A 26872-nucleotide genomic window follows, 5' to 3' on the forward strand; every position below is an offset into this window, starting at 1 on the left:
TACTACAAATTGTGTTTGGGCAGTTTTGCAGGGTGTGGGCCTTCCCGTAATTTCTTTCTTGTGTTTGTTTTGAGACAGAGTCTGGCTCTGTCACCCAGGCTGGAGTGCAGTGGTGTAATCTTGCCTCACTGCAACCTCCACCTCCCAAGTTCAAGCGATTGTCTTGCCTCAGCCTCCCTAGTAGCTGAGACTACAGCCACACGCCACCACACCTAGCTAATTTTTGTATTTTTTAGTAGAGATGGGGTTTCACTATATTAACCAGGTTGGTCTTGAAATCCTGACCTCAAGTGATCCGCCCACCTTGGCCTCCAAAAGTGCTGAGATTACAGGTGTGAGCCACCATGCCTGGCTTTGTCCAAAATTTCTCTACCTCTGACCAGGTGACCTCAAGATGGTCTTCCAGGCTGGGCGCAGTGGCTCATGTCTGTAATCCCAGCACTTTGGGAGGTTGAGGCAGGCAGATTGCTTGAGCCTAGGAGTTCAAGACTAGCCTGGGCAACATGGCAAAAACCCATCTCTACAAAAAATACAAGAAAAAATTAGCCAGGCCTGGTGGCACACGCCTGTACTCCAGCTACTAGGGAGGCTGAGGTTAGAGAATTGAGTGAGCTCAGGAGGCCAAGGCTGCAGTGAGCTGACATCACACCATTAGCACTGTGGCCTGGGCAAACAGAGCGAGACTCTATGTCTCAAAAAATATATATCTTCCAGAAACAAACCCTTCTAAGATGCTGGAAGAACTGGGAAATTTTTCTTTCTCTTTAAATAAATTATTTGCAAGGTCATATATATATATATATTTATAAATATAAATATATATTTATATATATTAATATATAATATATAAATATAATATATAATATATAAATATAAATATATATATATATTTTTAATTGTGGTAAAATATACCTAACAAAGTTTACAAATTTTTTTTTTTTTGAGACAGAGTTTCACTCTTGTTGCCCAGGCTAGAGTGCAATGGCGCAAATCTTGGCTCACCACAACCTCTGCTTCCCAGGTTCAAGCGATTATCCTGCCTCAGCCTCCCGAGTAGCTGGGATTATAGGCATGGGCCACCATGCCCGGCTAATTTTGCATTTTTAGTAGAGACAGGGTTTCTTCATGTCGATCAGGCTGGTCTCGAACTCCCAAATCAGGCGATCCACTCGCCTCGGCTTCCCAAAGTGCTGGAATTACAGGTGTGAGCTAACCTCCCTGGCCACAAAGTTTACAATTTCAAGCGTACAGTTCAGTGGCATTAAATATGTTCAGATTGTTGTACAGCCATTAAAGAGTAACTCTCCATTCTCCCCTCCCCCAGCCCGACAAACACCATTCTATTTTCTTTCTCCATAAATCTGTCTGACTAGGTATCTCAAATAAGCCTAATACAGTATTTGTCCTTTTGCAACTGGCTTATTTCACTTAGCATAATGTCTTCAGGGTTCATTCATGCTGCAGCATGTAACTGATTTTCATTCCTTTTTAAGGCTGAATAATATTCCATTGTATGTACATACAACATCTTTATTCATGCATCCATACATCAATTGCTTCTCCCTTTTGGCTACTGTGAAATGATACTGCTATGAACATTCATATAATTTCATTTTCTTCTGCTCCAACTCCAACTGGAATGAAGCTAGGCCCTTGACTAAGTCCTGAAAGGGTTTAAGGTCTCATAACAAAGGGACCAGGGCTCTACCTTGTGGGTGAAGCCTGTCTTAGAATCCCAGATCCCACATCCCACGGTCTCCACAAATTTTTTATTTTTTTGACACATGGTTTCACTTTTGTCGCCCAGGCTGGAGTGCAATGGCACAATCACGGTTCACTGCAACCTCTGCCTCCCGGGCTCAAGAGATCCTCCCGCCTCAGCCTCCTGAGTAGCTGGGACTACAGGTGTACATGAGCCACCACGTCCTGCTAATTTTTGTATTTTTTGTAGAGACGGGGTTTGGCCATGTGGGCCAGGCTGGTCTTGAACTCCTGGGCTTAAGCGATCCGCCCGCCTCGGCCTCCCAAAGTGATGGGATTACAAGCGTGAGCCACCGCGCCAAACATGGTGGTCTCCACATTTCATCCGGAACGAGTCAAAGGCCTTGACCTCGAGCTTAACACAGACCTGAACCTTTGCTCTTCCCGTTTTCCCTTATCAGTAAACAGTCCCACAGCCACCCAGCTGCACAAGTCAGAAGCTTGGAAATCATATTCGACGTCTTCATTCCCTTACATCCATCCATTCCAAGTTCTGACACTTTTGTCTCCAAAATATTCCTCAAATATTTCTCAAAGTGGGCAAAATATTTCTTTGCTCACTTTTTACTTCCCTCTGCTTTGCCACAATCACCTGTCTCCTGGAAGACTACAAAAGACTCACTGGTCTCCCAACTCCCACTTTTGCACTCACTATCTCCAGGTCATTCTCTGTTACTTATTTCTATTGTTACTATTATTTTGAGACGGAGTCTCGCTCTGTCGCCCAGGATGGAGAGCAGTGGCGCGATCTAGGATCACCGCAACCTCTACCTCCCGGGTTCAAGCGATTGAACCTCCAGCCTCAGCCTCCCGAGTAACCTATTATTTATTTCTAAAAGTAGGTGATACAGCCATACGATTTAACAATTCCTGCTCTACAGGTCCGCTCTACAGAGGCAACAGGTGCTCTCCATTCCGTGGTCTCCTTCCAGATATCGTGGGCGTCCCTGGGAGCTCACCTGGCCGGATACCTTCCCCCACCCACTTTCCTACAGGGCCAGGGGCCTCCTCGCTCCGCTAGAGACGCTCCATCCAGGCGCTCCCTCCCTATCGTCCGTCTCCCTTGGGCACTGCCCGGCCTCCCAGGCTGGGCTGATTAGGCCAGTCTCTGGTCAGTCATCCTTCTGTTCCAAAGCTCGAAAGCCTTCGCAGCACTGGGAATGAAACCCCCTGCTCTCAGCCCCCACTCCTTCAGGCCAGGTGCCCCCTCCGCACCCTCTCTTAAGCCAGTTTTCGCGTCATCTCTTCCCAGCGGCCCGCCCGCCACGTCATCTCTATCACAGCAGCAGTCCTCCACGGCCCTTGACAATACTTGGGAGGGCAAGTTCATAGTTGAGTTCTCACGCTCTTCCTAGGAGGGAGGAGCGCGGCGGGCGGGGCCGGTAGGCAGGCTTGGCCCGGGAGCCGGGAATAAGGTCGCTCCGCGCCTCTCAGTTTAGCGGACGAAGACTATTAACCCAGAAACCCTTTCGCCTCGAGCTGGCGAGCCCCTCCCGGCCCTACTCCCTCCGCGCGAAGAAGACTGAGCATGCGCAACAGGGACTGCGCCTGCGCAGAAGATCACGCGGGCGGGGGAGGAAACTGCAACTCCCGGCAGGCAGGTGGTATTTTTCATTCCCTCCCGTGACCAGTGACTTCCGGCGCGAAGGGGCGGGGCTGGGCTCGCGGCTGAGCCAGCAGCTGCAGCAGCTACGGGAGTGGCCGGGTGGCCGGCGGATGCCAGCCGCCATGGAGGCCGTGCCCCGCATGCCCATGATCTGGCTGGATCTGAAGGAGGCTGGTGACTTCCACTTCCAGCCAGCTGTTAAGAAGGTGAGCTTGCCTTCCGTCTTCCCCCCCCATCCGCCGCGTATCTCCGTCGTCTGCCAGCGCGTGACGCCCCCTGCGCGCCCATCACCTCAGGCCCCGTTGCAGGGTCCGGTGAGGCCAGGAGAGGCTTCCGCCGGTGTTCCTCAACCTGTCCCACACCCAGGGGCTCGCAGGCCATTCTTCTCCCGATAGCCTCGTGCTAGCACCTGCATCCTCATTTGAACCCGCTTCCCGACTTCTGCCCCGAGTCATCCGCAGTTCCCACTGAGGCACCACACTTCCTCCTTGTGACGCTCAGGACCTAGTTCTGCCCCGCCCCTCCTCCATGGCTGGACCGCCCCGCGCGGGAGAGGTGGGCGGCCCTGACCGTGCGGATTCTTCTGCGCCCGGCCCTCGGTGCACTGTCAAGTCCACGACCCTCCTGGGACAGACGCTGGGGATGGCTCAGGGCGTGTGTTTAAGATGTGAGCCTCGGTGACCCAGGGAGATGCCCGACCCCTGCGGTGAGGGTTTGTTTTAAAATTGCTGCGATGCTGTATGGTCTCTCATTCGGGAGTCTCTTTGGACCAAACGATACAATCTCTGACATTTTTAGGAGGGTTACTGCTTTTCGTAACCGACTGGAGGGCATAAACAGTGTTGTAGAGCTTAGAGAAATGTTACTTACTGTGTTGGAAGAACAGACAGGCAGGTTTGGCGTTGACTAAGGCAAGGAACTTCTGTGGAGAGGTCCAGGTATGGTGATTGAACACAGGTGCCCTCCGAGATATCCGCTGTGTTGGTAGCACTGAGGGCTAGAGCAGAAGTGAAAAGGAACAACCAGGAGGCTGTCGCAGGTTGGGGACCTTGTGGGCATAGCACAGCAGATGCCAGAGTAAGCCCCAGTCTGGATGGTGCACCACTTAGCGAGATGCTTGGGAAAACAAATAGGAAAAAGAAAATGGGTTTTGAAGTAGTTTCCCAAGAAGCTGTCTCCCCTCTTCTCTCCATACACCATTGCCTTAGTTCAGACAGTGTTTGAGTACATCATTTAGCCTCTTGGGCCCAGGAAATTAGGCTAATTGATCCAAACTTCTAGAATTTTGTTAACTGTTAACCATACGTTACTCTCTTCATCTGCTGTTTCTTTTTCTTTCTTTTTTTTTTTTTTTGAGACGGAGTTTCGCTCTTGTTGCCCAGGCTGGAGTGCAATGGCACAATCTAAGCTCACCGCAACCCCCGCCTCCCGGGTTCGAGCGATTCTCCCGCCTCATCCTCCCGAGTAACTGGGATTACAGGCATGCGCCACCATGCCTGACTAATTTTGTATTTCTAGTAGAGACGGGGTTTCGCCATGTTGGTCAGACTGATCTTGAACTCCCGACCTCAGGTGATCCGCCTGCCTCGGCCTCCCAAAGTGCTGGGATTATAGGCCTTCTGCTCTTTCATAAAAATACAATTGGATGAATTTTTCTCAGACACAACAAAACTCCTGTTTTCTTTCTTTCTTTTCTTTTTTTTTTTTTTTGAGACAGAGTCTCACTCTGTCACCCAGGCTGGAGTGCAGGGGCGCCATCTCGGCTCACTGCAAGCTCCACCTCCTGGGTTCACACCATTCTCCTGCCTCATCCTCCCAAGTAGCTGGAACTGCAGGCCCCGGCCAGCACGCCCGGCTAATTTTTTGTATTTTTAGTAGAGACAGGGTTTCATCGTGTTAGCCAGGATGGTCTCCTGACCTCGTGATCCACCCTCCTCGGCCTCCTAAAGTGCTGGGATTATAGGCGTGAGCCACTGCGCCAGGCCGAAACTCCTGTTTTCTATTTTACAGAATGGAGCCAGTATCTTTTTTTTTGAGATGGAGTCTTGGAATAGAGCCAGTATCTTTACTTTTCCATTAGAGTTCTTCCAGAGTTATCCCAGTTCTTTCAGCATTTATTGAGTCCCCACTGTGTGCTTCATCTACTGTGTGCATCTGATAGAGGTACCCTAGATTCTGTTCGCAGTCACTTGCTGTTTCCTTACCATACTGTTTCCTCTTCTGTGCCTTTGGTCATGGAATTCCTCCTGCCTAGAAGAGCTCTCATTTTGCCCTGTGGGGTGGTGAGGTGCCCTTCTTCAATCTCTGTGAATTCATTTTCTTGTCTCCCATCCAACTTTCAAGGTCCAGCTTAAGCTCTCCTTTCTGCAGAGCCTTTCTTAATCTTCCTACCTGGATTAATCTTTCTCTTCTCTTAATTCCTTAACTCTTTTCATCCTTCCCCTGGTGACAGTTATGTATGCCGTGTTTTAACCCCCCTGTTCAAGTGTGCGTTACCTGAGAAGCATCCCTGTGTTCCCCAGAGCCTAACAGTGTACCCTCTACATAGTTGGCAGTCAGAAAAATCTTTCTCAAATGATTGAATGACAGCTGAGAGGAAATTTAGAGATGGTGACCATAAATATATGGGAATGCAGTGGATAAGATCTTGGCCCACAAACTCCTAGGACATATTTTTGTTTGAGTTTAGCCTTTGCTGCTCTGACCACTCACACAGAGCCGAAAGGGTATTGTGTGACCAGTGACTTCCCTCGAAGCACCTGGGCCTCCAGGAGAGGAGTTGCTTATTAGCCCTTTAGCCCGAGGTGGTATCCGATATGAAACAATCCCTCCCATAGACATTGGAGGAGACTGTGCAGACACCACTGCAGCCTGGGGACTCTTCCCAACCTGCACCCCCTTCCCCAACTGCAGAGCCCCTTCTCTGCCTTCTGCCACTGGTACCCTTGTCCTTCTTTATCCTTGCTCTGAGCTGTGGGAACCTCTGCCAGTGAATTGGAGCCAAGGGTTAGAATTTAATTTAGGATAGAAGGGTGAAAATTGGTTCTGTTTACATCAACTCGTTAAGTACTATGCTGAACCCTGATAAGCAGACAAATAAGAGACAGCCTTTTTTTTTTTTTCAAGGAATTCATAAAGGAAATTTAAAAATTAGAGTGATGACATTAATGTAAGAGTAGAAGTATTTGTAGGCCAGGCGCGGTGGCTCATGCCTGTAATCCCAGCACTTTGGGAGGCTGAGGTGGGCAGATCAGGAGGTCAGGAGATCAAGACCATCCTGGCTAACACATGAAACCCCATCTCTACTAAAACTACAAAATATTAGCTGGGCGTAGTGGCGGACGCCTGTAGTTCCAGCTACTTGGGAGGCTGAGGCAGGAGAACCCAGGAGGCGGAGCTTGCAGTGAGCCGAGATGGCGCCACTGCACTCCAGCCTGGGCGACAGAGCAAGACTACGTCTCAAAAAAAAAAAAAGAGAGCCGGGCGCGGTGGCTCAAGCCTGTAATCCCAGCACTTTGGGAGGCCGAGACGGGCGGATCACGAGGTCAGGAGATCGAGACCATCCTGGCTAACACGGTGAAACCCCGTCTCTACTAAAAACTACAAAAAACTAGCCGGGCGACGTGGCGGCGCCTGTAGTCCCAGCTACTCGGGAGGCTGAGGCAGGAGAATGGCGTGAACCCGGGAGGCGGAGCTTGCAGTGAGCTGAGATCCGGCCACAGCACTCCAGCCTGGGTGACAGAGCGAGACTCCGTCTCAAAAAAAAAAAAAAAAAAAAGAAGTATTTGCAGTGTATAGAAATACCAGCCTAAGGAGGGGCCATCAGAGAAGGCTTGCCAGAGATGGGTTTTAAAGGATGAATAGGAGTTTTCCAAACAGGTAAAGGGGTTCGTTGTTTGAGAGGACTGGGCTTTTGACACATCTTTCATGATGGCCAGGGGACATGCCTTCCATTAAGGCATAATGTGAAATAGAAGCCAGAAAAGCAGGATGGTTTTGAACTGCAGTGGCCAACTTGAGGTTAGGATATTGGACCCACATAACTTGTTTTTTTTTTGAGATGGAGTTTTGCTTTCGTTGCCCAGGCTGGAGTGCAATGGCACCATCTCGGCTCACCACAACCTCTGCCTCCCGGGTTCAAGTGATTCTCCTGCCTCAGCCTCCCAAGTAGCTGGGATTACGGACATGCACCACCACGCCCGGCTAATTTTGTATTTTTAGTAGAGACGGGGTTTCTCCATGTTGGTCAGGCTGGTCTTGAACTCCCAACCTCAGGTGATTTGCCTGCCTTGGCCTCCCAAAGTGCTGGGATTACAGGCATGAGCCACCACACCCAGCCAGACCCATGTAATTTTTTTAGTGGGGAAATGCTGCTGGCCCTTCATCTTCTTAACGTGTATTTTGGAGGCCAGAATGCTGATTCACCGGAAACTGATGATGGATGACTCTTGTCCTCTTTATCAGTGAGTGATTTGGCCTCAGGTATTACTGTTTAAAGTTCTTTCTTCTTTGTGACCCAAACGCTTGCCCTTAACCAGCTCTACTTGAGCTCAAGTCCAGCTCACTTGGACTGAGCTGTTAGACATTCATCCCTGATTCATTCATTGAACAAATAATTATTGAGTGCCTGTCATGTGCCAGCCCTGGGTACAGTGGTGACAAAAACCTGTGTCTTGGCTGGGAGCAGTGGTTCTCACCTGTAATCCCAAACCTTTGGGAGGCTGAGGCAGGTGGATCGCTTGAGTCCAGGAGTTTGAGACCAGCCTGGCCAACATGGTGAAACCCCATCTCTACTGAAAATACAAAAATTAGCTGGGCATGGTGGTGAGTGCCTTGTAGTCCTAGCTACTTAGGAAGCTGAGGTGGGAGGATTACTTGAGCCCAGGAGGTGGATGTTACATTGAGCCAAGATCACACCACTGTACTCTAGTCAGGGGAACAGAGTGAGACCCTGTCTCCAAAAAACCCCACAAAACCCTGTCTTCATGAAACTTACCTTCTAGAAATCTACACAGTAACCCTCATCCTCAAGTGCAGGTGTACATCTGGCTGGTAGCCACCCTGCCTGTCACTTGGCTTCTCTTCATCTCCCTTCCTCCCACTCTGGCTAAGTTGATCTCTCAATCTCTACTTTCCCATCAGGCTGCTCATGGCCTGTCCCCAGCTCGCTTCAACCTGCCTCTCTAACTTCACTCCCCAGTCCTCTCCTATGAGAACTTTCAGCTTCTCTTCTTCCACATCTGGTCACTGCCCTTGCTCAGGCCCTTACTGGAATTCCCTTCCTCCTGTTTATCACACGGGTTGAACTGTACTTCATTAGGGTCCTCTCAGCCGCCCAACAAGTGTTTGGGCCAGAAACAAGAAAGAACTTTACCCTCCTCTGAATGCAGACTGTCTTGCTGTGCACCACTGGGCTAGACTGCACCACACAGTGCACACTGGTTTTTTTTTTCTTTTTTTCTTTTTTTTGAGACAGTCTCGCTCTGTCACCCAGGCTGGGGTATAATGGTGCAATCTTACTGCAACCTTTGCCTCCAGGTTCAAGCAGTTTTTGTGCCTCAGCCTCCCGAGTAGCTGGGATTACAGGCATGTACCACCACGCCCAACTAATGTTTGTATTTTTAATAAAAATGGGGTTTCGCCATGTAGGCTAGGCTAGTCTCAAACTCCTGGCCTCAGGTGATCCGCCTGCCTTGGCCTCCCAAAGTGTTGGGATTACAGGCATGAGCCACTGTGCCTGGCCCACAGTACACACTCTTGTTGCCTTTTTTTACTGTTCATTTTATTCACATCCAGGTAGAAGCCTGGTTTTTCAGGTTTATGGAATTTTTTCCCCTTCCAGATTTTCCATGGGATGGCTGGCTCTTGAAAACCTAACTTGCACATGTATGTACATACACAAACACACACATAGAAAGGTAAATAAGAGGACTAGAGGCCTTAAAGTTCCCTGGCTGTTCAGCAGTGAGGGGCATGGGACATTGCCAGTTACCTGTGGTGGTGACCTGTCTTATCTCTTGTCACAGATTTGGAGTCACCCAGTTGGTCTGCCTGAGCCTGTCTGTTCACTTGTATTTGTAGCAGAACAGCTCCAGGCACAGATGACCTGGATTGTCCATTCTTCTCTGACTTGAATCTCATACACCAGAGGCCTATATCCATTTCACTTAAGAGTTTAGACCAGATTCTTTCCTTTACTCAGTACGTAATAAAATACTTGTGTATAGGGAGTGCTTAACAAGCATTGGTTGAATGACCTAGTTTAGTTCTAGGACCTTCTGGGAGAGGTAACCTGAGTCTTCCTCAGGTTACCTGTGTTGTTCAGACAGGCAATGGGCCATTCAGAAAAGATGTGGGAACGAAGCCTTGAGTATTATTGTAGGGATTAGACAAGGGGAGGATGAAAGTATGTTCTTATCCCCAGTACTCTTGGCCTGTGGCGGTTTTCTTTCAGGCTTGCTGACATGGACCAAGGAACTGAAGATTTCACTTGGCAATACGCCATTCTCTGAATATAATTAGTCTCATTTGAAATTTAGTAACTGAATATATGCTGTATTAATTAACAATACTGGTCAGGCACGTTGGCTTATGCCTATAATCCCAGCATTTTGCGAGGCCAAGGCAGGAGGATCACTCAAAACCAGGAGTTTGAGACTAACCTGGGCAACAAAGCAAGACTCTGTCTCTACAAAAAAAAAAAAAAAGTCAGGCATGGTGTTGTGGCATACACCTGTAGTCCCTGCTACTCGGGAGGCTGAGGTAGGGGGTATGGCTTGAGCCCGGGAGGTCGAGGCTGTGGTGAACCAAGATCTCGCCACTCCAGCCTGAGTGTCAGAGACCCTGTCTCCAAAAAAAAAAAAAAAAAAAAAAAAAAAAAAAAGACTTGTTTCTTGGAGTAGCCCAAGGAATGAGTCAACTCTGGAAGTGGAGAAAAAAAGAAACATAATGTAATTGGTGAACAATGGTAAAACTAACACATGTGATGCCTTTTAATTGCCTTTTCTTCTTGGATTATTGAAATTCCAAATGTTATATCAAGTTAAGAGCAAAGCATACATAGAAGAATGAGAACATACTAGTACAAGAGAAGGTGATGCAGAGGGATTAATACTAGGTCCGGAGTCAGGAAATCCATCTTGGGGTCTTAGCACTATCATTGCTCATCTGTGGTTTCCCGTTTTTCTAATCTGCAAAATCATGGCAGGACCAGGGTGGATGTTTTCAGTGATCTCATCTAGTTACAAAATTCTCTACTGTTTGGTGCTCAGTAAAATAGCAGAGTAGCATCATGTAAACAGCATAGCTATTGGAATCAGACCTTGGTTTAGGTCCCCTCTCATTCATTTAATAGCTGAATGACCTTCAGCTGCCACAAAGATTACATAACTAATCTGGTTCTCACTTTTCTTACCTGAAACATGGAACTAATAATATACCTCATAAGCTTCTGAGAATCAAAAGTTAATGCTTCTAAGTTCTTTTTTATTTTAAGTTTTTTAGAGATTGGGTCTTGCTGTAACACCCAGGCTTGGAGTGCAGTGGTGTGATCTCAGCTCACTGCAGCCTCTACCGCCAGGTCTCAAGTGGTCCTCCCACCTCATCCTCCTGAATAGCTGGGACCACAGGCACGTACCACTATGTGCCGCTAATTTTGCTTATTTTTTGTAGAGATAAGGTCTCACTGTGTTGCCCAGGCTGGTCTCGAACACCTGGGCTTAAGTAGGTGTATAAGTATATACACCTACTATGTACCCACAAAAATTAATGGGGTACATGAGATTTTGATATGGCCATACATGTATAGTAATCACATCAGGGTAAATGGGGTATTCATTACCACAAGCATTTATCCTTTCTTTGTGTTATAGACAATCCAATTATACTTTTATTTTTAAATGTAATAAATTATTGCTGACTATAGTCACCCTGTTTTGCTGTCAAATACTAGATCTTTTTTTTTTTTTGAGACAGTTTCACTCTTGTCACCCAGGCTGGAGTGCAGTGGCACAATCTCGGCTCACCACAACCTCTGCCTCCCAGGTCCAAGCGATTCTACTGCCTCAGCCTCTCAAGTAGCTGGAATTACAGGCACCAGCCACCACGCCCAGCTAATTTTTGTCTTTTTAGTAGAGACTGGGTTTCGCCATGTTGGATAGGGTGGTCTCAAATTCCTGACCCCAGATGATCCACCTGCCTTGGTCTACCAAAGTGCTGCGATTACAGGTGTGAGCCACCACGCCCAGCCTCAAATACTAGATTGTATTCATTCTATCTAACTATATTTGTGTACTCATTAACCATTCCCACTCCGCTTCCCCCACTGCCACTACCCTTCCCAGCCTCTGGTATTCATCATTCTACTGTTGGTTTCCATGAATTCAGTGGAGTTAATTTTTAGCTCCCACAAATAAGTGAGAACCTGCAGAGTTTGTCTTTCTAATGCTTGTAAGTTCTTAGTACAGGTCTTGGCCTATTGTAAACAATATTTTCACCTGAGCATCTTCTTCCCTGTTTAGGAAATAACTTGAATCCTTATAGCAGCTCTGAGCTAGACGTAGCAAGTGATATTAACCCCATTTTACACATGAAAGAAGCCAACCCTAGACTGGGCACGGTGACTCACACCTGTAATCCCAGTGCTTTGGGATGCCGAGGTGGGAGGATAGCTCGAGGCCAGAAGTTTGAGACCAGCCTAGGCGCCATAGCAAGACTCCTGTCTCTACAAAATAAAAATAAAAATTAGCTGAGGCTGGGCACAGTGGCTCACACCTGTAATCCCACCACTTTGGGAGGCCAAGGCGGGTAGATCACGAAGTCAAGAGTTCAAGACCAGGGCCGGGCGCGGTGACTCACGCCTGTAATCCCAGCACTTTTGGAGGCCGAGGCAGGTGGATCATGAGGTCAGGAGATCGAGACCATCCTGGCTAGCATGGTGAAACCCTGTCTCCACTAAAAATACAAAAAATTAGCTGGGCGTGGTGGGCGCCTGTAGTCGCAGCTGCTCAGGAGGCTGAGGCAGGAGAATGGCATGAACTCAGGAGGTGGAGCTTGCAGTGAGCTGAGATGGTGCCACTGCACTCCAGCCTGGGCAACAGAGTGAGACTCCATCTCAAAAAAAAAAAAAAAAAAAAAAAAGAGTTTGAGACCAGCCTAGTCAACATGGCAAAACCCATCTCTACTAAAAATACAAAAATTAGCCGGGTATGGTGGCAGGTACCTGTAGTCCCAGCTATTTGGGAGGCTTAGGCGGGAGAATTGCTTGAACCTGGGAAGTGGAGGTTGCAGTGAGCTGAGATTGCGCCCTTGTACTCCAGCCTGGGCGACAGAGCAAGACTCCATCTCAAAAAAAATTAGTTGGGCATGGTGGCACACACCTGTAGTCCTAGCTACATGAGAGGCTGAGGTGGGAAGATCACTTGGAGTTTGAGGCTGCAGTGAGCTGTGATAGTACCAGTGTACTCCAGCCTGCCTGACAGAGCAAGACCATTTCTAAAAAATAAAAATAAAAAACAAAAAACCAAGCCCAGATTTCACAGCATCTCAGGGGTACTGTTTCCTACTTGTAATCTGGTAACTCCTTTCTTTTCTTTTTCCCCTCGGTGGCTCTGATCCCTGGACGTGCCCTCTCTGAGAGCTCTCCACGGGTCTTCTCTTACTCCTTCAGAAAAGGATCCCCAGCTACTTCAAAGCCTGGCTGTTTTTGGAGGTTCTGTGGTCTTCCTCCCATTAGTGTGTAGAGAAAGAACCTCTGGTTCTTTCTCCTGGTCTGCTGCTGGGCCTGCCTTCTCAGGCTCCTTTGGAGCTTCATACTCCTTACTAGACTGTTTGGAGTTCTGCGGAGTCCCAGACCATAGCGAAATTGGGACACGGTCTCTGTCCCTTACTCCAAGAAATTCACCCAGCCTCTTTCTTCTTTTTTAGTGGAGGAGTGATCAGCAGTCACAGAGGATTTTGTTAGGGTTTTAAAAATATCCTTTTTGCTTCTAACAGGTTCCAAATAATAATAATAACATAAATATCCTGGCTGCTCCACTGACTCATTGTGTGGCCAGGGATTCATTTTCTGTGCCTGTTTTTCAGAGTTGTTTGTAAGAACCATATTTTTAAAAAAGAGAAATGCTTTGGGAGGCTGATGTGGGACGATTGCTTGAGCTCAGGAGTTTGAGACCAGACTGGGCAACATAGTGAGACCCCCGTCTCTACAAAATTTAAAAAAAGTCTGGGTGTGATGGCTCGTGTCTGTAATCCCAGCACTTTGGGAGGCTGAGGCAGAGGATTGCTTGAGGCTAGAAGTTCCAGACCAGCCTGGGCAACATAGCAAGACACTATCTCTACAGAAAATTAGCTGAGTATGGTAGCATGTGCCTGTAGTTCCGGCTGCTTGGAAGGCTGAGGCAGGAGGATTACTTGGACCCAAGAGTTTGAGACTACAGTGAGCTATGGTTGCAGTACCACTGTAACTCTAGCCTGGGCAACAGAACGAGACCTTGTCTCAAATAAAATAAAAAATAAAATAAAAATAAAAATAAAAAATATATTTTAAATAGAAATGGATTGGTCTAATATGGAAAGAACATGGGCTCTGGAGCCCAAATGCCTGGGTTTCAATCATATCCCCATCAGTTATTAGCGCAGTGACCTTGGTGAATACCCTCTTTGCCTCAGTTTCCTCATTTCCTCATCTATAAAGTAGTGATGATAATAATGTCTACCTCTTAGGGTTGTTGAAAGGACAGAGTGATTACTAGGCACTTAGCACAGTGCCTGACTTATGGGAGGTTCTCAGTAAGCATCTGCTGCTGATCTTACAGGAGGACCAAGATGAGACTCAGATAGAATGTGACCTCTAGGCATGATTTGCTAGGCGTGGGAGCAGCATCTTTCTGTCACCATTGTGTGAACAGCAGGGTCAGATGTTTCTAGTGATATCACGGGAAGCCTTGTTTCTAGGACATAGGAGTCTCATGTCCATCTGATTCCTTTGGCCTCTATCCCACGAGACCTCTGAGCTACACTTTTACTCATTATCTCTAACCTAAAAGGGTGGGCAAAACCTCTTACTGCAAGCGGGTTAACCACAGAACATTCTCTCATATAGTCAAGTTTTACCTCATAGCTTAGGCCACATTTAAAAAATTAGTTATTTTTGAGACAGTGTCACACTCTGTCACCCAGGCTGGAGTGCAGTGGCACAGTCATGGTTCACTGCAACCTTGAACTCCTGGTGCCAAGCAGTCCTCTCACCTCAGCCTCCCAACTGACCAAGAGTATAGGTGTACACCACCACACCTGGCTAATTTTTGTGCTTTTTGTAGAAATGGGGTTTCACCATGTTGCCCAGGCTGGTCTTGAACTCCTGGGCTCAAATGATCTGCCCACTTCGGCCTCCCAAAGTGCTGGGATTACAGGCACGAGCCACTGTGCCTGGCCTATTTTTATTTTTTAATACAGACAGGGTCTCACTCTGACACCCCAGCTGAAGTGAAGTGGTGCCATCATAGCTCACTGTAGCTTCAAACTCCTGAGCTTAAGCAGTCCTGCCTCAGCCTCCCAACTAGCTGAGACCACAGGCATGCAGCACCACTCCTGGCTAATTTAAAAATTTTTTTTCATAGAGATAGGGGTCTCGCCATATCGCCCAGGCTGGTCTGGAACTCCTAGCCTTAAGTGATCCACCCCAGCCTACCAAAGTGCTGGGGTTACAGACATGAGCCATCATGCCCAACCCAAGGCCACTTTTAATAGTTGTGATTTTGTTGTTGTTGTTGTCATTGTTTTTGAGGGAGTGAGTGGAGAGGGGGTTGAGTTGGATAGAGCAGAGTAAGGATTGTTAAGTGCCTTTCAGCTCCCTAAAGTTCTTGGTAAATCCTTATGTTGGTGCATAGTTGCAAATTTCTAGGGGGATTTATTTCATGGCTTTTATCATATTCTCAAAGGACCCACAAAAGGCTAAAAACCGCTGACAGGGGAAAGTGGTGTTCAGATACCATTTAGCTCTTTAGCAACTCTTAAGGCATTTGCTTTTCAAATTTCAAACATATAGAAAAGTTGGAAGAATAATGCAGTGCTCGCCCAAATTCTCACTATCTAGTTTTTTGGTTTTGTTTTGTTTTGTTTTTAGAGACGGGATTTACTCCATGTTGACCGGGCTGGACTTGAACTGCTAGGCTTAAGTGATCCTTCTGCCTCAGCCTCTGGAGTAGCTGAGACTACAAGTGTGCGCTGCACCTGGCTGATTCATTTTTTAATTTTTGTAGAGATGGGATTTATTGTTATGTTGCCCAGTCTGGCCTTGAACTCCTGGGGTCAAGTGATCCTCTGACCTCGGCCTCCCAAAGTGCTGGAATTACAGGTGTGAACCACTGCACCTAGCAGGTTACCTAGTTTTTTGTTTTTTGTTTTTTGTTTTGAAACAGTCTTGCTCTATTGTCCAGGCTGGAGGGCAGGGGCGTGATCTCGGCTCACTGCAAGCTCCGCCTCCCGGGTTCACGCCATCCTCCTGCCTCAGCCTCCTGAGTAGCTGGGACTACAGGTGCATGTTGCCATGCCCGGCTAATTTTTTGTATTTTTAGTAGCGACAGAGTTTCACCATGTTAGCCAGGATGGTCTCGATCTCGTGACCTTGTGATCTGCCTGCCTTGGCCTCCCAAAGTGCTGGGATTATAGGCCTGAGCCACTGCGCCTGGCTTTTTTTTTTTTTTCTTTTTAAGATGGAGTCTTGCTCTGTGGCCAAGGCTGGAGTGCAGTGGTACAATCTCAGCTCACTGCAACCTCCCCGTCCTGAGTTCAAGCTATTCTCCTGTCTCAGCCTCCCGAGTAGCTGGGATTACAGGTACCCACCACCACACCTGGCTAATTTTTGAATTTTTAGTAGAGATGGGTTTCATCATGTTGTTCAGGCTGGTCTCGAACTCCTGACCTCCAGTGATCCACCCACCTTGGCCTCCCAAAGTGCTGGGATTACAGGCATAAGCCACTGTCCCCAGCTACCTAGTTTTGATAGATGTATTTCACCATATTTGTGTTCTCTCCAGATAGATAAATAGATGGAGATCCCACAAGCCCTTTGAAAGTAAGTTTTGGACGTCACTTTTCCTGGACACATCTCAGCACGTTTTTCCTGAGAGTGAGGACATTCTCCTACACAATCACAATATTATTATCATACCTAAGAAAATCTACCATAATTTTCCCCTATCTTTTATGACTTTTCTGTTTGCAGACTCAGATCCAGTTGGGGTTCTCATATTGCATTTAGTTGTGTAGTGTCCCTTTAATCACTTATTTATTTATTTATTTGGAAATAGGCTGGAGTGTGCACACAGCTCACCACAGCCTCAACCTCCCAGGCTGATTATCCCACCTCACCCTCTTGAGTAGTTGGGACTACTCAAGAGTAGTGATACCTAGCTAATTTTTTTTTTTTTTTTTTTAATTTGTAGAGATGGAGTCTCATAATGTTGTCCAAGCTGCTCTTGAACTCCTCGGCTCAACAATCCTCCCACCTCAGCCACCCAAAGTGCTGGGGTTACAGGCTTGAGCCACCATGTCCAACCTGTTTAATCATTGTTAATCTAGAATAGCCCACTGCTCAACCCCCTCCTTTTAAATGACATTAAATTTTTGAAGAGTGGGTTCATTGTTGCCCCATTTTCTTCATTTTTCTGAGTGTTTCCTTTTTGTGTTCATCTGTCCTCTGCATTTCCTGTAAAAGCAATAATTTGCTGAGTATACAACACATCTGATAAGGCCCCTACCATTCCTTAATGCTTATTGTTTGAGGTTGGGGTCACTGGCATGACCCTGCTGTCAGCACACAGTATGATGGAGGCATGTTTGGAATGTGAGCGGAACAGCAGCTAATATTCAAGGAAGTGACATTTCAGCTGAATCTTAGTAGAGAAGGTAGGAACAATGTAGATAAGCATTGATACCTAAGAGCAGTAATTCCCAAGTACTGTTGGCTGGTTGTCCCTGGGAGGTGCCAGAGGATAATCCTTGAAGGTTGTGGGGAGCAGGTTGTTTATTTTTGTTTATTTTTATAGAGACAGGTCTTGCTCTTTTGCCCAGGCTGATCTCCAATTCCTGGCCTTAAGTGATTCTCCCACCTCAGCCACCCAAAGTGTTGGAATTACACGCTTGAGCCACCTCACCCAGCCAGGAACAGGTTGTGCAGGGTCATAAACTCTGTGCCAAGATTAGATTTGGTCCTAGAGGCTATGGGAAGCTACTGCACACATTCTTTTTAGATTATACGTCATTTCGTGTCATATCACTGTCCTAAGATAAGCATGTTTTGGTCTATCTTCTCCCTAGGCGTGTATGTGTGTTTCTGAAGGATTTAAAGCTAGAAGTGACCTCAGAGTTGTGTTAGAAATAACAATTCTGGCCACTTGGTAAGGGACGGATTTTAGGGGGTGGATTGTCCAGGACAGAGGTGGAGAGAGAAAAGAACTTACGGACACAGGGACTTTCAGGAGCTGAAACCAACAGGAGAACCAGGGTTACACTCAGAGGTTTGGGAAAGGGTTGCGTGGTGCTGTAATGAGCTCAGCTGTCACCTCCCTGCCATCTGTTCCTCTTCTCCCTTTGCTCACCAGGCAGATAGAAGCTGTCACACAGGCTTCCTGGTTCCCATGTGGCTGATTCCTTAGCCATGGTTCCTGGATCCTGGGAAGGGACCCCAGGAAAGATGGGTGGCCACACACATGGTGTGAGTGAGTGTGCTCCCAGACAGAGCAGGCTGCCTCATCTCAGCCTTTCCCAGCCGTCTCTCTCTCCACCTTGCAAACCTTGGTCATGGCCTTAAGGAGCCCTGTGAGGTGGGTATCAGTGCTCTTAGTGTTTGTGGCGTGAGTGGATCTGGCTCCTCCAGATTACTAGCCAAGACACCAGCAGCAAGTACTGCAACAGGGGCAGTTGTAGTTGCCTTAGTCTGGTGATCTGAGTTGAACAGGGGGCCCTTTGGGCTGAGCCTGTGCCTCCAGGCGGGTGTGTATGCTCATTGTCCAAGACAGTCTGCTTTGGAGGTGGTGAGTGCCACTGTGGACAGGCACTCGAGTGCTCTCTCTGATGTGGGTAGTGACCTCTCCTTCTCACCTTCTCCCACCTGGGCCATTCTCCTCACATAGCCGCAGGTCTTTCCTCACAGATGAGGACACTGCAGATCACATATTTCTATGCTATCCTTTCCCAGGCCAGGAGGATGGGTTGGTGAGAGAGGCTTTCTGTTCCCACTCTTGTTTGGTGCCTCTTGCCTGCACTTGCTATGAGCTTAAGGTTATGGTTGTGACCCCAAAATACAGCAGGGCGCAATCTTCTAGGGAGGCTTGAGTTTGTGACCCTTTCTGGAATCCTTACTCTAGGACCCCATTTCAGTCAGATGAGTTCCTTGGCTTCCTGACCTGGCAGACTCCTGGACTTTGTAGAGAGGCTGCATCATTAGGAGGACCTGCCAGAATGCTGGTGCTGGGTCAGGGCTCTCATGGTCAGCATTTTGGTGCTGCCTGTTCATTAAAGTCAAGTTCCTGGTGGTCCAGGAGACACGCTTATGGTTGTAGATCTGTAGTTAATCCTGAGCCCTGGTTGGTGCTTGCCCAGGACTCAGAGGGCGAGGCAGGGGTTTTCTCTGCCACTGGCTTATGTTCTTCTCTCTCTCTAGTTTGTCCTGAAGAATTATGGAGAGAACCCAGAAGCCTACAATGAAGAACTGAAGAAGCTGGAGTTGCTCAGACAGGTAGGAAGAGAGTATTGTTTTTTTATGCATGGGTAGACAGGATTGGTTTGATAGGGGGATAAAGAAACTGCCTAGGCTGGGCGCAGTGGCTCAACGCCTGTAATCCCAGCACTTTGGGAGGCTGAGGTGGGCAGATCATTTGAGGTCAGGAGTTTGAGACCAGCCTGACAAACATGGTGAAACCCCATCTCTACTAAAAATACAAAAATTAGGCAGATGTGGTGTCATGTGCCTGTAGTTCCAGCTACTCGGGAGGCTGAAGCAGGATAATTGCTTGAACCCAGGGGGTGGAGGTTGTAGTGAGCTGAGATCATGCCACTGCACTCCAGCCTGGGTGACAGAGCGAGACTCCATCTCAAAAACAACAAAAAAAGAAACCACCCAGCCCATTTCTAGCTTTTGACGTAAAGTGAAAGACAGCTAGACGTGGTGACTCATGCCTATGATGCCAGCACTTTGGGAGGCCAAGGCAGCAGGATCGGTCCCTCCTGGAGTTCAGGCCCAGGAGTTTGAGACCAAACTCAACATAGTGAGATCCTGTCTCTACAGGAAAAAAAAAAAAAAAAATTAGCCAGGCATGATGGTGCACACCTGTGTCCGCAGCTACTCAGGAGGCTGAGGAGGGAAGATCACTTGATCCCAGGAGGTTGGGACTGCAGTGAGCCAACCATGTTCATACCATTGTACTCCAGCCTGACTGACAGAGTGAGATCCTGACTGTTTAGAAAACAAAACAAAACAAAAAAAGTGAAAGATGAGTGACTCTTCCTTTCACTTAAACACTTAAGAGACTATTGTAAGGTTATTAATTGGCCTAATTTCCATATTATTGTGTCTCAAGGAATAGGGAGGCCTGAGGAGAGGGAGAGAGACAGAAAAAGGCCAGCCAGTGAAGCAGCGATAACACACAGGACATTTATAAGTCTGCCGTCTTCTATGGGTGCAGTTCATGGCATCAAAAACAATTGCAATAGTAACATCAAAGATCTCCGATCACAAATCACCATAACAGATATACAATAAAAAACAGTTTGAAATATTGTGAGAATTACTAAAATATGACACAGAGTCATGAAATGAGTGCAGCTGCTGGAAAAATGGTGCCGACAGGCCTGTGTGATGCAGAGTTGTCACAAACCTTCAGTCTGTAAAAAACACAGCACCTGCTAAGTGCAATAAAATGAGGTATGCTGTATTTTTCCCTGATTATTGTATGTACTATTGGATAACAACATGTTTTCCCTTATATTTTTGTTAGAAGTCTGAGAGTCTGCACTGGCATGGCTGAGCTTGAGTATCAGTGATGTAGATACATGCCATAGAAATCAGTGGCTGTTAGTGTTTTCTTATCTGTCATGAACCACATACCAATCCTTGCAATAACCCAGCAGTATTAGCAACTATTTTCAGTATACTACCCATCAGTAAATTTTTGGATATATTTTCATTTAGTCTCGTGGGTGAAGATATTTTCTTTTTTTGAGACCTAGTCTCACTGTGCTACCCAGGCTGGAGTGCAGTGGCACAATCTCAGCTCACTGCAACCTCCACCTCCCAGATTCAAGCGATTCTTCTGCCTCAGCCTCCTGAGTAGCTGGGACTATAGGTGCCCATCACCGTGCCCGGCTAATTTTTTGTATTTTTAGTAGAGACAGGGTTTCAACTTGTTGGCCAGACTGGTCTCGACCTCCTGACCTCAGGTAATCCACCTGCCTCGGCTTCCCAAAGTGCTGGGATTACAAAGGCGTGAGCCACCGCGCCCGGCCTGGGTGAAGATATTTTCTATGTCAGTTATTCAAAGTTAGTACAAGGCAGGTGGATTGGGAGGCTGAGGCAGGTGGATCACTTGAAGTCAGGAGTTTGAGACTAACCTGGCCAACATGGCGAAACCCCTCTCTACGAAAAATACAAAAATTAGTCGGGCATGGTAGCAGCACATGCCTGTAATCCCAGCTACTAGGGAGGCTGAGGCAGGAGAATTGCTTGAACCCGGGAGGCAGAGGTTGCCGTGAGCCAAGATTACACCACTGCACTCCAGCCTGGGCGACAGAGCAAGATTCTGTCTCAAAAAAGAAAAGCTAGAAATTACTACATTTAGTGAGGAAGCCATGTGAAAAAGCTGAGATAGGCCAAAAGCTAGGCCTCTTGCACCAGATCACCAAGTTAGGAATGCAAAGAAAAAATTCTTGAAGGAAATTAAAAAAGAATCGAATGATGTCATATTTCTGGATATCAGATTTTCCCCCTTTCCCCAGAATTTGCTAGTTTTGTTTTTGTGTTTTTGATTGTTGTAGGCTACCCCTGTGCCAAGAATCAGCCTGAAATGCAAACTTAAAGTTTTTTTGTTTTTTTCTTCCTGAGGCAGGGTCTCGTTCTGTCGTCCGGGCTGGAGTGCAGTGGCACAATCACGGCTCACTGCAGCTTCCGTCTCCCCAGTTCAAGCCATCCTCCCACCTCAGTCCCTAGGTAGCTGGGACTACAGGTGCACACCACCGCATCCAGCTACTTTTTAAATTTTTTGTAGAGATGGAGTTACCCTCTGTTGCCCAGGCTGGTCTCAAACTCCTGGGCTCAAGTGATCTTCTGGCCCCAGCCTTCCAAAGTGTTGGGATTAAAGGCGTGAGCCGCAGCACCCGGCCTTGTAAACTTAAGGTCTTCACAGGTCTTTTCTGAGCCTGTACCATTCCCTGCACATGTGCAGTGACTTTCTCATTTCCCCTATATATGTGGTTGCTTTTGAACATCTTACTCTTCAGTGTCTGCCTCCCAAAGGAGGAAAAGGACAAAAATGAAGAAAGGAAAAGATGCCAGGCCTTTAGATCCCTTGGAAGTTACTTCAGCTAGGGGTGGAGAAGCTTACAGCCATGGAGGGAGGTGCAGTAGTGGAGGAGCTGCCTCTTTCTCTGTACCTCTGTGATCAGAAGCAGCAATCAGCAAGATCTCCTGTATTTGGAGTACAGAGTCCTTTTTGTCCATGCTGGCTCCCACAAGCTGCTCCTGGAACTGGTGCACAGCTACCTCCCAGGTGCTGGGGGTGGGGGATGGGTGACTGCTACTATGGTAGGGGCTGAAATTGACCAAAATTAATGGCAATAAACTGCACTGTCAAAGCCTTCCCCTAGAAGTTGCAAGCCTTCAGCAGACTCCAGAGTTAAGTCAGATTCTGCCAGTGCAGCTAGTCTTGGTGGGGAGACAGATTTCTGATGCTTCTTATGCTGTCTTCTCAGAACCCTCCTCATAAATTGAATCTTTAAAAAGGGTTTATTTGAACAAAGTTTGAAAACCAGTGAGATAATCTTAGCCCCTAGGACAACCATCATTTTGCACACACAGGCATACACTATACACAAGGACGCAACACACCCTAGAAGGAGCATTACCACCAATCTCCAAAGCGTCCTCTGAGACATATCCTCCAAAGCATAAGGCAGGCAACCTGCACAGAGCAACGGGCTGGGTAGAGCAGCCCCTGAGAGAGCTGTGAGCCAGCAGCTTTCAGACCTGTGCTTTTCCAGCGCAAAAAAGGCTCACACAAGGCCATCTGGGGTAGCCACTTCCCCTTCCTGGGACTTGGTTTAATTTATCCCAGCAATGTGTGAGTTGGACTAGATCACTTTTTTTTGTTTTTGTTTTTAAAGACAGAGTCTCACTCTGTCGCTCAGGCTGGAGTGCAGTCTATCTCGGCTCATTGCAACCTCTGACCCCTGGATTCAAGCGATCCTCCTACCTCAGCCTCCTGAGTACCTGGGACTACAAGTATGCACCACCAGGCATGGCTAATTATTGTATTTTTAGTAGACGTGGAGTCTTGTATATTCCCCAGGCTGGTCTTGAACTACTGGCTTCAAGCAATCCTCTGCCTCAGCCTCAGAAAATGCTGGGATTACAGGCGTGAGCCACCATGCCTAGTCTTGATGACTGTTCCTTAAACTTGTGAAACCCCAGAACAAATTTTCTTACATAGGACACTGATAATAATCTTTCAGTGAAAAAGTTATTGGAAGCTTTAGGCAATCCTCTTTCCCTCATCTGAACCTCAGTTTCCTCATCTGTAAAACCAGGGTTTGAATAGTTGTTTCTAAGAAGACTTTCCCTTTGACACTCTGGAGTACATTCTTGGCTCTGTGATTACAGGGAATAAAACTGACAGGTGCAGGGGATGCTGTGGGGGTGTCACAGCATCAAGCTGTCTCTCAGACTCCTCTGTGCAGCTCTCTGCAGCACGTCTGAGAGTCTGACAGACCAGGCTACAACCACAGGGGGCTGCATTCTTGGGTGGATTAAAGGGTACAGGTGATCTCTTGGATCTGGAGGGGAGATTGCTTCTGTTGTTTCCCAAAGATGGTTTTAGGAAGTACAAAACAAATTTTATTTTATTTTATTATTTATTTATTTTTGAGACCGAGTTTTCCTCCTATTGCCCAGGGTGGAGTGCAATGGCAAAACCTCGGCTCACCACAACTTCTGCCTCCAGGGTTCAAGCGATTCTTCTGCCTCAGCCTCCCAAGTAGCTGGGATTACAGACATCCACCACCATGCCCAGCTAATTTTGTATTTTTAATAGAGACAGGGTTTCTCCATGTTGACCAGACTGGTCTCAAACTCCCGACCTCAGGTTATCTGCCCACCTTGGCCTACCAAAGTGCTGGGATTACAGGTGTGAGCCAATGTGCTTGTCTTATTTTTTTATTTTATTTTATTATTATTTTTTGAGATGGAGTCTCTGTCATCCAGGCTGGAGTGCAGTGGTGCGATTTGGCTCACTGCAAGCTCCACCTCCCAGGTTCATGCCATTCTCCTGCCTCAGCCTCCCAAGTAGCTGGGACTACAGGCACCCGCCACCATACCCACCTTATTTTTATATTTTTAGTAGAAACGGGGTTTCACCTTTTTTGTCAGGATGGTCTCAGATTGAGACCACCTGACCTTGTGATCTACCCACTTTGGCCTCCTAAAGTGCTGGGATTACAGGCGTGAGCCACCGTGCCTGGCCTTTTACTTTTTGAGATAGGGTCTCACTCTGTTGCCCAGGCTGAAGTGCAGTGGCATGATCATGGCTCACTGTAGCCTCCACCTCCCAGGCTCAATCACTTCTCCCCCTTCCCAAGCCTGTAGTCCTAAGTAGCTGGGACTATAGGTGTGCATCACTGCACCTTGCCAATTTTTGTATTTTTTGTAGAGGTGGAGTCTCGCCATGTTCCCCAGGCTGGTCTCAAAATCCTGGGCTCAAGCAGTCCTCCCACCTTGGCCTCCCAAAGTGCTGGGATTACAGGCATGAGCCATCATGCCCAGCCAAGGTTTTTAAATATTTTTATATGTGCTACTTTAGTGAGTATTGAAAAAAACTGTGTGGCTAGTGCATCACACCTGTTATTTTAGAGCTGTTATTGCTTAGGATGTGGCTCTTGATTTTAAAAATGGGTTGCTTAAAGAAAAATGTTAAGTACAAGTGGTATTTGGATATGGCAGAGGTCATGATGGAGGGGTATGATAAGAATGACTAGATTTGAGAAGCACTGCCCTAATGCTGTGAGCTGTGGCTGTGACATGCCTTATCCTTGCACTGGGCATTCTAGAGTCCTCACCACCAGGGAGATTATCATCGCTGTTTAAAGAAGAGACTGAGTTTCAGAGTCTCCCAGGATACTGCTGGGAAGTGGTGTAGAGTACAACTGGAGCCTGACTCTTCTGTTCTGCTGTCCCCAGGGTGTACGTACCCCTTCTGAGAGCATCCCTGCTGGCAGCTCAGAGCTGAGCTCCCAGAGTGGAGTGTCCTGGAGGATTTCTTCTGGCTAAGTCCTAGTGAGGGGCTCTGGTCCTCTGCAGGGGGCTGAGGGCAGACAGATGTCAAGCCATCCCCCTCGCTGTGCACCTGCTCCTTGGAGGGTGTATTGTTTGCTTTTCTGTTTGTTTAAGTAGAGGGTTCATTTTTTTTTGTTGTTTCCCCCCAAAATAAGAATAGCTCTGTTGTTTATCATAAATATTGAAAATGTTTAATATAAAGAATACATAATATGAAGAATTAAATACATGTCTCTGTCAGATGTATATCCATCTATTTATTTATAATTATTATTTTTTGAGACCGAGTCTCACTCTGTCACCCAGGCTGGAGTGCAGTGGTGCGATCTCAGCTCACTGCAACCTCTGCCCGCCGGATTCCAGTGATTCTCCTGCCTAAGCCTCCTGAGTAGCTGAAATTACAGGTGTGCACCACCACGCCTGGCTAATTTTTGTGTTTTTAGTAGATACAGCGTTTCACCACATTGCCCAGGCTGGTCTCGAACTCCTGGGTTCAAGTGATCCACCCGCCTAGGCCTCCCAAAGTGTTGGGATTATAGGCATGAGCCACCTCGCTCAGCCATATGTATCTATTTATATAGAATAAGATAAATTACTTAAATCCTGTCATCCTGAGATAATCACGGTTAACATTATGGTATACAATCTTCTGAATCTTCTTTTTGTTTATGTACCTATTTGTGGTTTTTTGTTTGTTTTTTCTTTTGAGACAGAGTTTTGCTCTTGTTGCCCAGCCTGGAGTGCAATGGCATCTCAGCTCACTGCAACCTCCGCCTCCCGGATTCAAGCGATTCTCCCGCCTCAGCCTCCTGAGTAGCTGGGATTACAGGCATGCACCACCATGCCCGGCTAATATTTGTATTTTTAGTAGAGATGGGATTTCACCATGTTGGCCAGGCTGGTGTTGAACTCCTGACCTCAGGTGATCCGTCCATCTTGGCCTCCCAAAGTGCTAGGATTACAGGCGCGAGCCACCTTGCCTGGCCTATGTACCTATTTGGATATGGATGTCAGTATTTGTATGATTCCATCTGTTACATTCTTTTTTTTTTTTTTTTTTTTTTTTTGCCCAATAACATGCCATAGGCCTCTTAACATATGAATAACTAGAGACTCTTGTCTTTAGTTTTCACGGCTGCACAATATTCTCTTGTGAGGCGCCTTGACATAATTAATTTAAAACAGTCCTCTTTAATGGGAATCTTGGCGGGTATCCAGTTTTGCCTTTTTGTTTTTTTTGAGAGACAGAGTCTTGCTTCATCACCCAGGCTGGAAAATGGTGGCACAACCATAGCTCACTGCAGCCTTAACCTCCCAGGCTCAACCAATCTTTTCCCGTCAGCCTCCCAAGGAGCTGGGACTAAAGGCATCATCACACCTAGATAATTTTTAAAATTCTTTTTTGTTGAGACAGGGTCTTGCTACATTGCCCAGACTGGTATCTAACTCCTGGCCTCAAGCGATCCTCCCACCTTGGCCTCCCAAAATGCTGGGACCACATATGTGAGCCACTGCACCTGATCTGGAGTCCAGTTTTTGACCCTGGTAATAATGCTGTGATAAATATCCTTGCATTTATATCCAAGCATTTACTTTCCTGGATGTCTGTTACTGTAAACTGTGAGATACAGAACTGTGGGTCACGCTGAGTGGCAGCTCACGCCTTTCATCCCAGTACTTTGGGAGGTGGAGGTGGGAGGATCACTTGAGCCCAAGAGTTTGAGAACAGCCTGGGCAACATGGCAAAACCCCGTCTCTATTAAAAACAAAAAACTGTGGGCCAAAAGTTAAGTACAGTAAAAAACTGAAAACGTTGCAAATTGCTTTTCAGATATTTGAGATGGGCTGGGCACAGTGGCTCACACCTGTAATCCCAGCACTTTGGGAGGTTGAGGTGGGTGGATCACAAGGTCAGTTGTTCGAGACCAGCCTGGCCAAAATGGGGAAACCCCGTCTCTACTAAA

At 47.1% G+C, this 26872-nt stretch overlaps 1 protein-coding gene across 2 annotated transcripts in view; it reads left to right on the forward strand.

The window, feature by feature from the left end:
* The first annotated feature begins 3379 nt into the window (after positions 1-3379).
* Positions 3380-26872, forward strand: part of PTPN23 (protein tyrosine phosphatase non-receptor type 23) — a 32621-nt gene continuing 9128 nt past the window's right edge. Inside the window, exons 1-2 of one of the 2 annotated variants that reach the window (XM_010374752.2) lie at positions 3380-3573; positions 19032-19106. In XM_010374752.2, coding sequence (XP_010373054.1) covers positions 3478-3573; positions 19032-19106 — 171 coding nt within the window. In that variant the 5' untranslated portion in view covers positions 3380-3477. Of the gene's footprint in view, positions 3574-19031; positions 19107-26322; positions 26454-26872 lie in introns of those variants that run through there. The other variant, XM_030936422.1, reaches the window with a different exon arrangement.

Source organism: Rhinopithecus roxellana, chromosome 1 (genome assembly GCF_007565055.1).
Source record: "Rhinopithecus roxellana isolate Shanxi Qingling chromosome 1, ASM756505v1, whole genome shotgun sequence".
NCBI lineage: Eukaryota > Metazoa > Chordata > Mammalia > Primates > Cercopithecidae > Rhinopithecus > Rhinopithecus roxellana.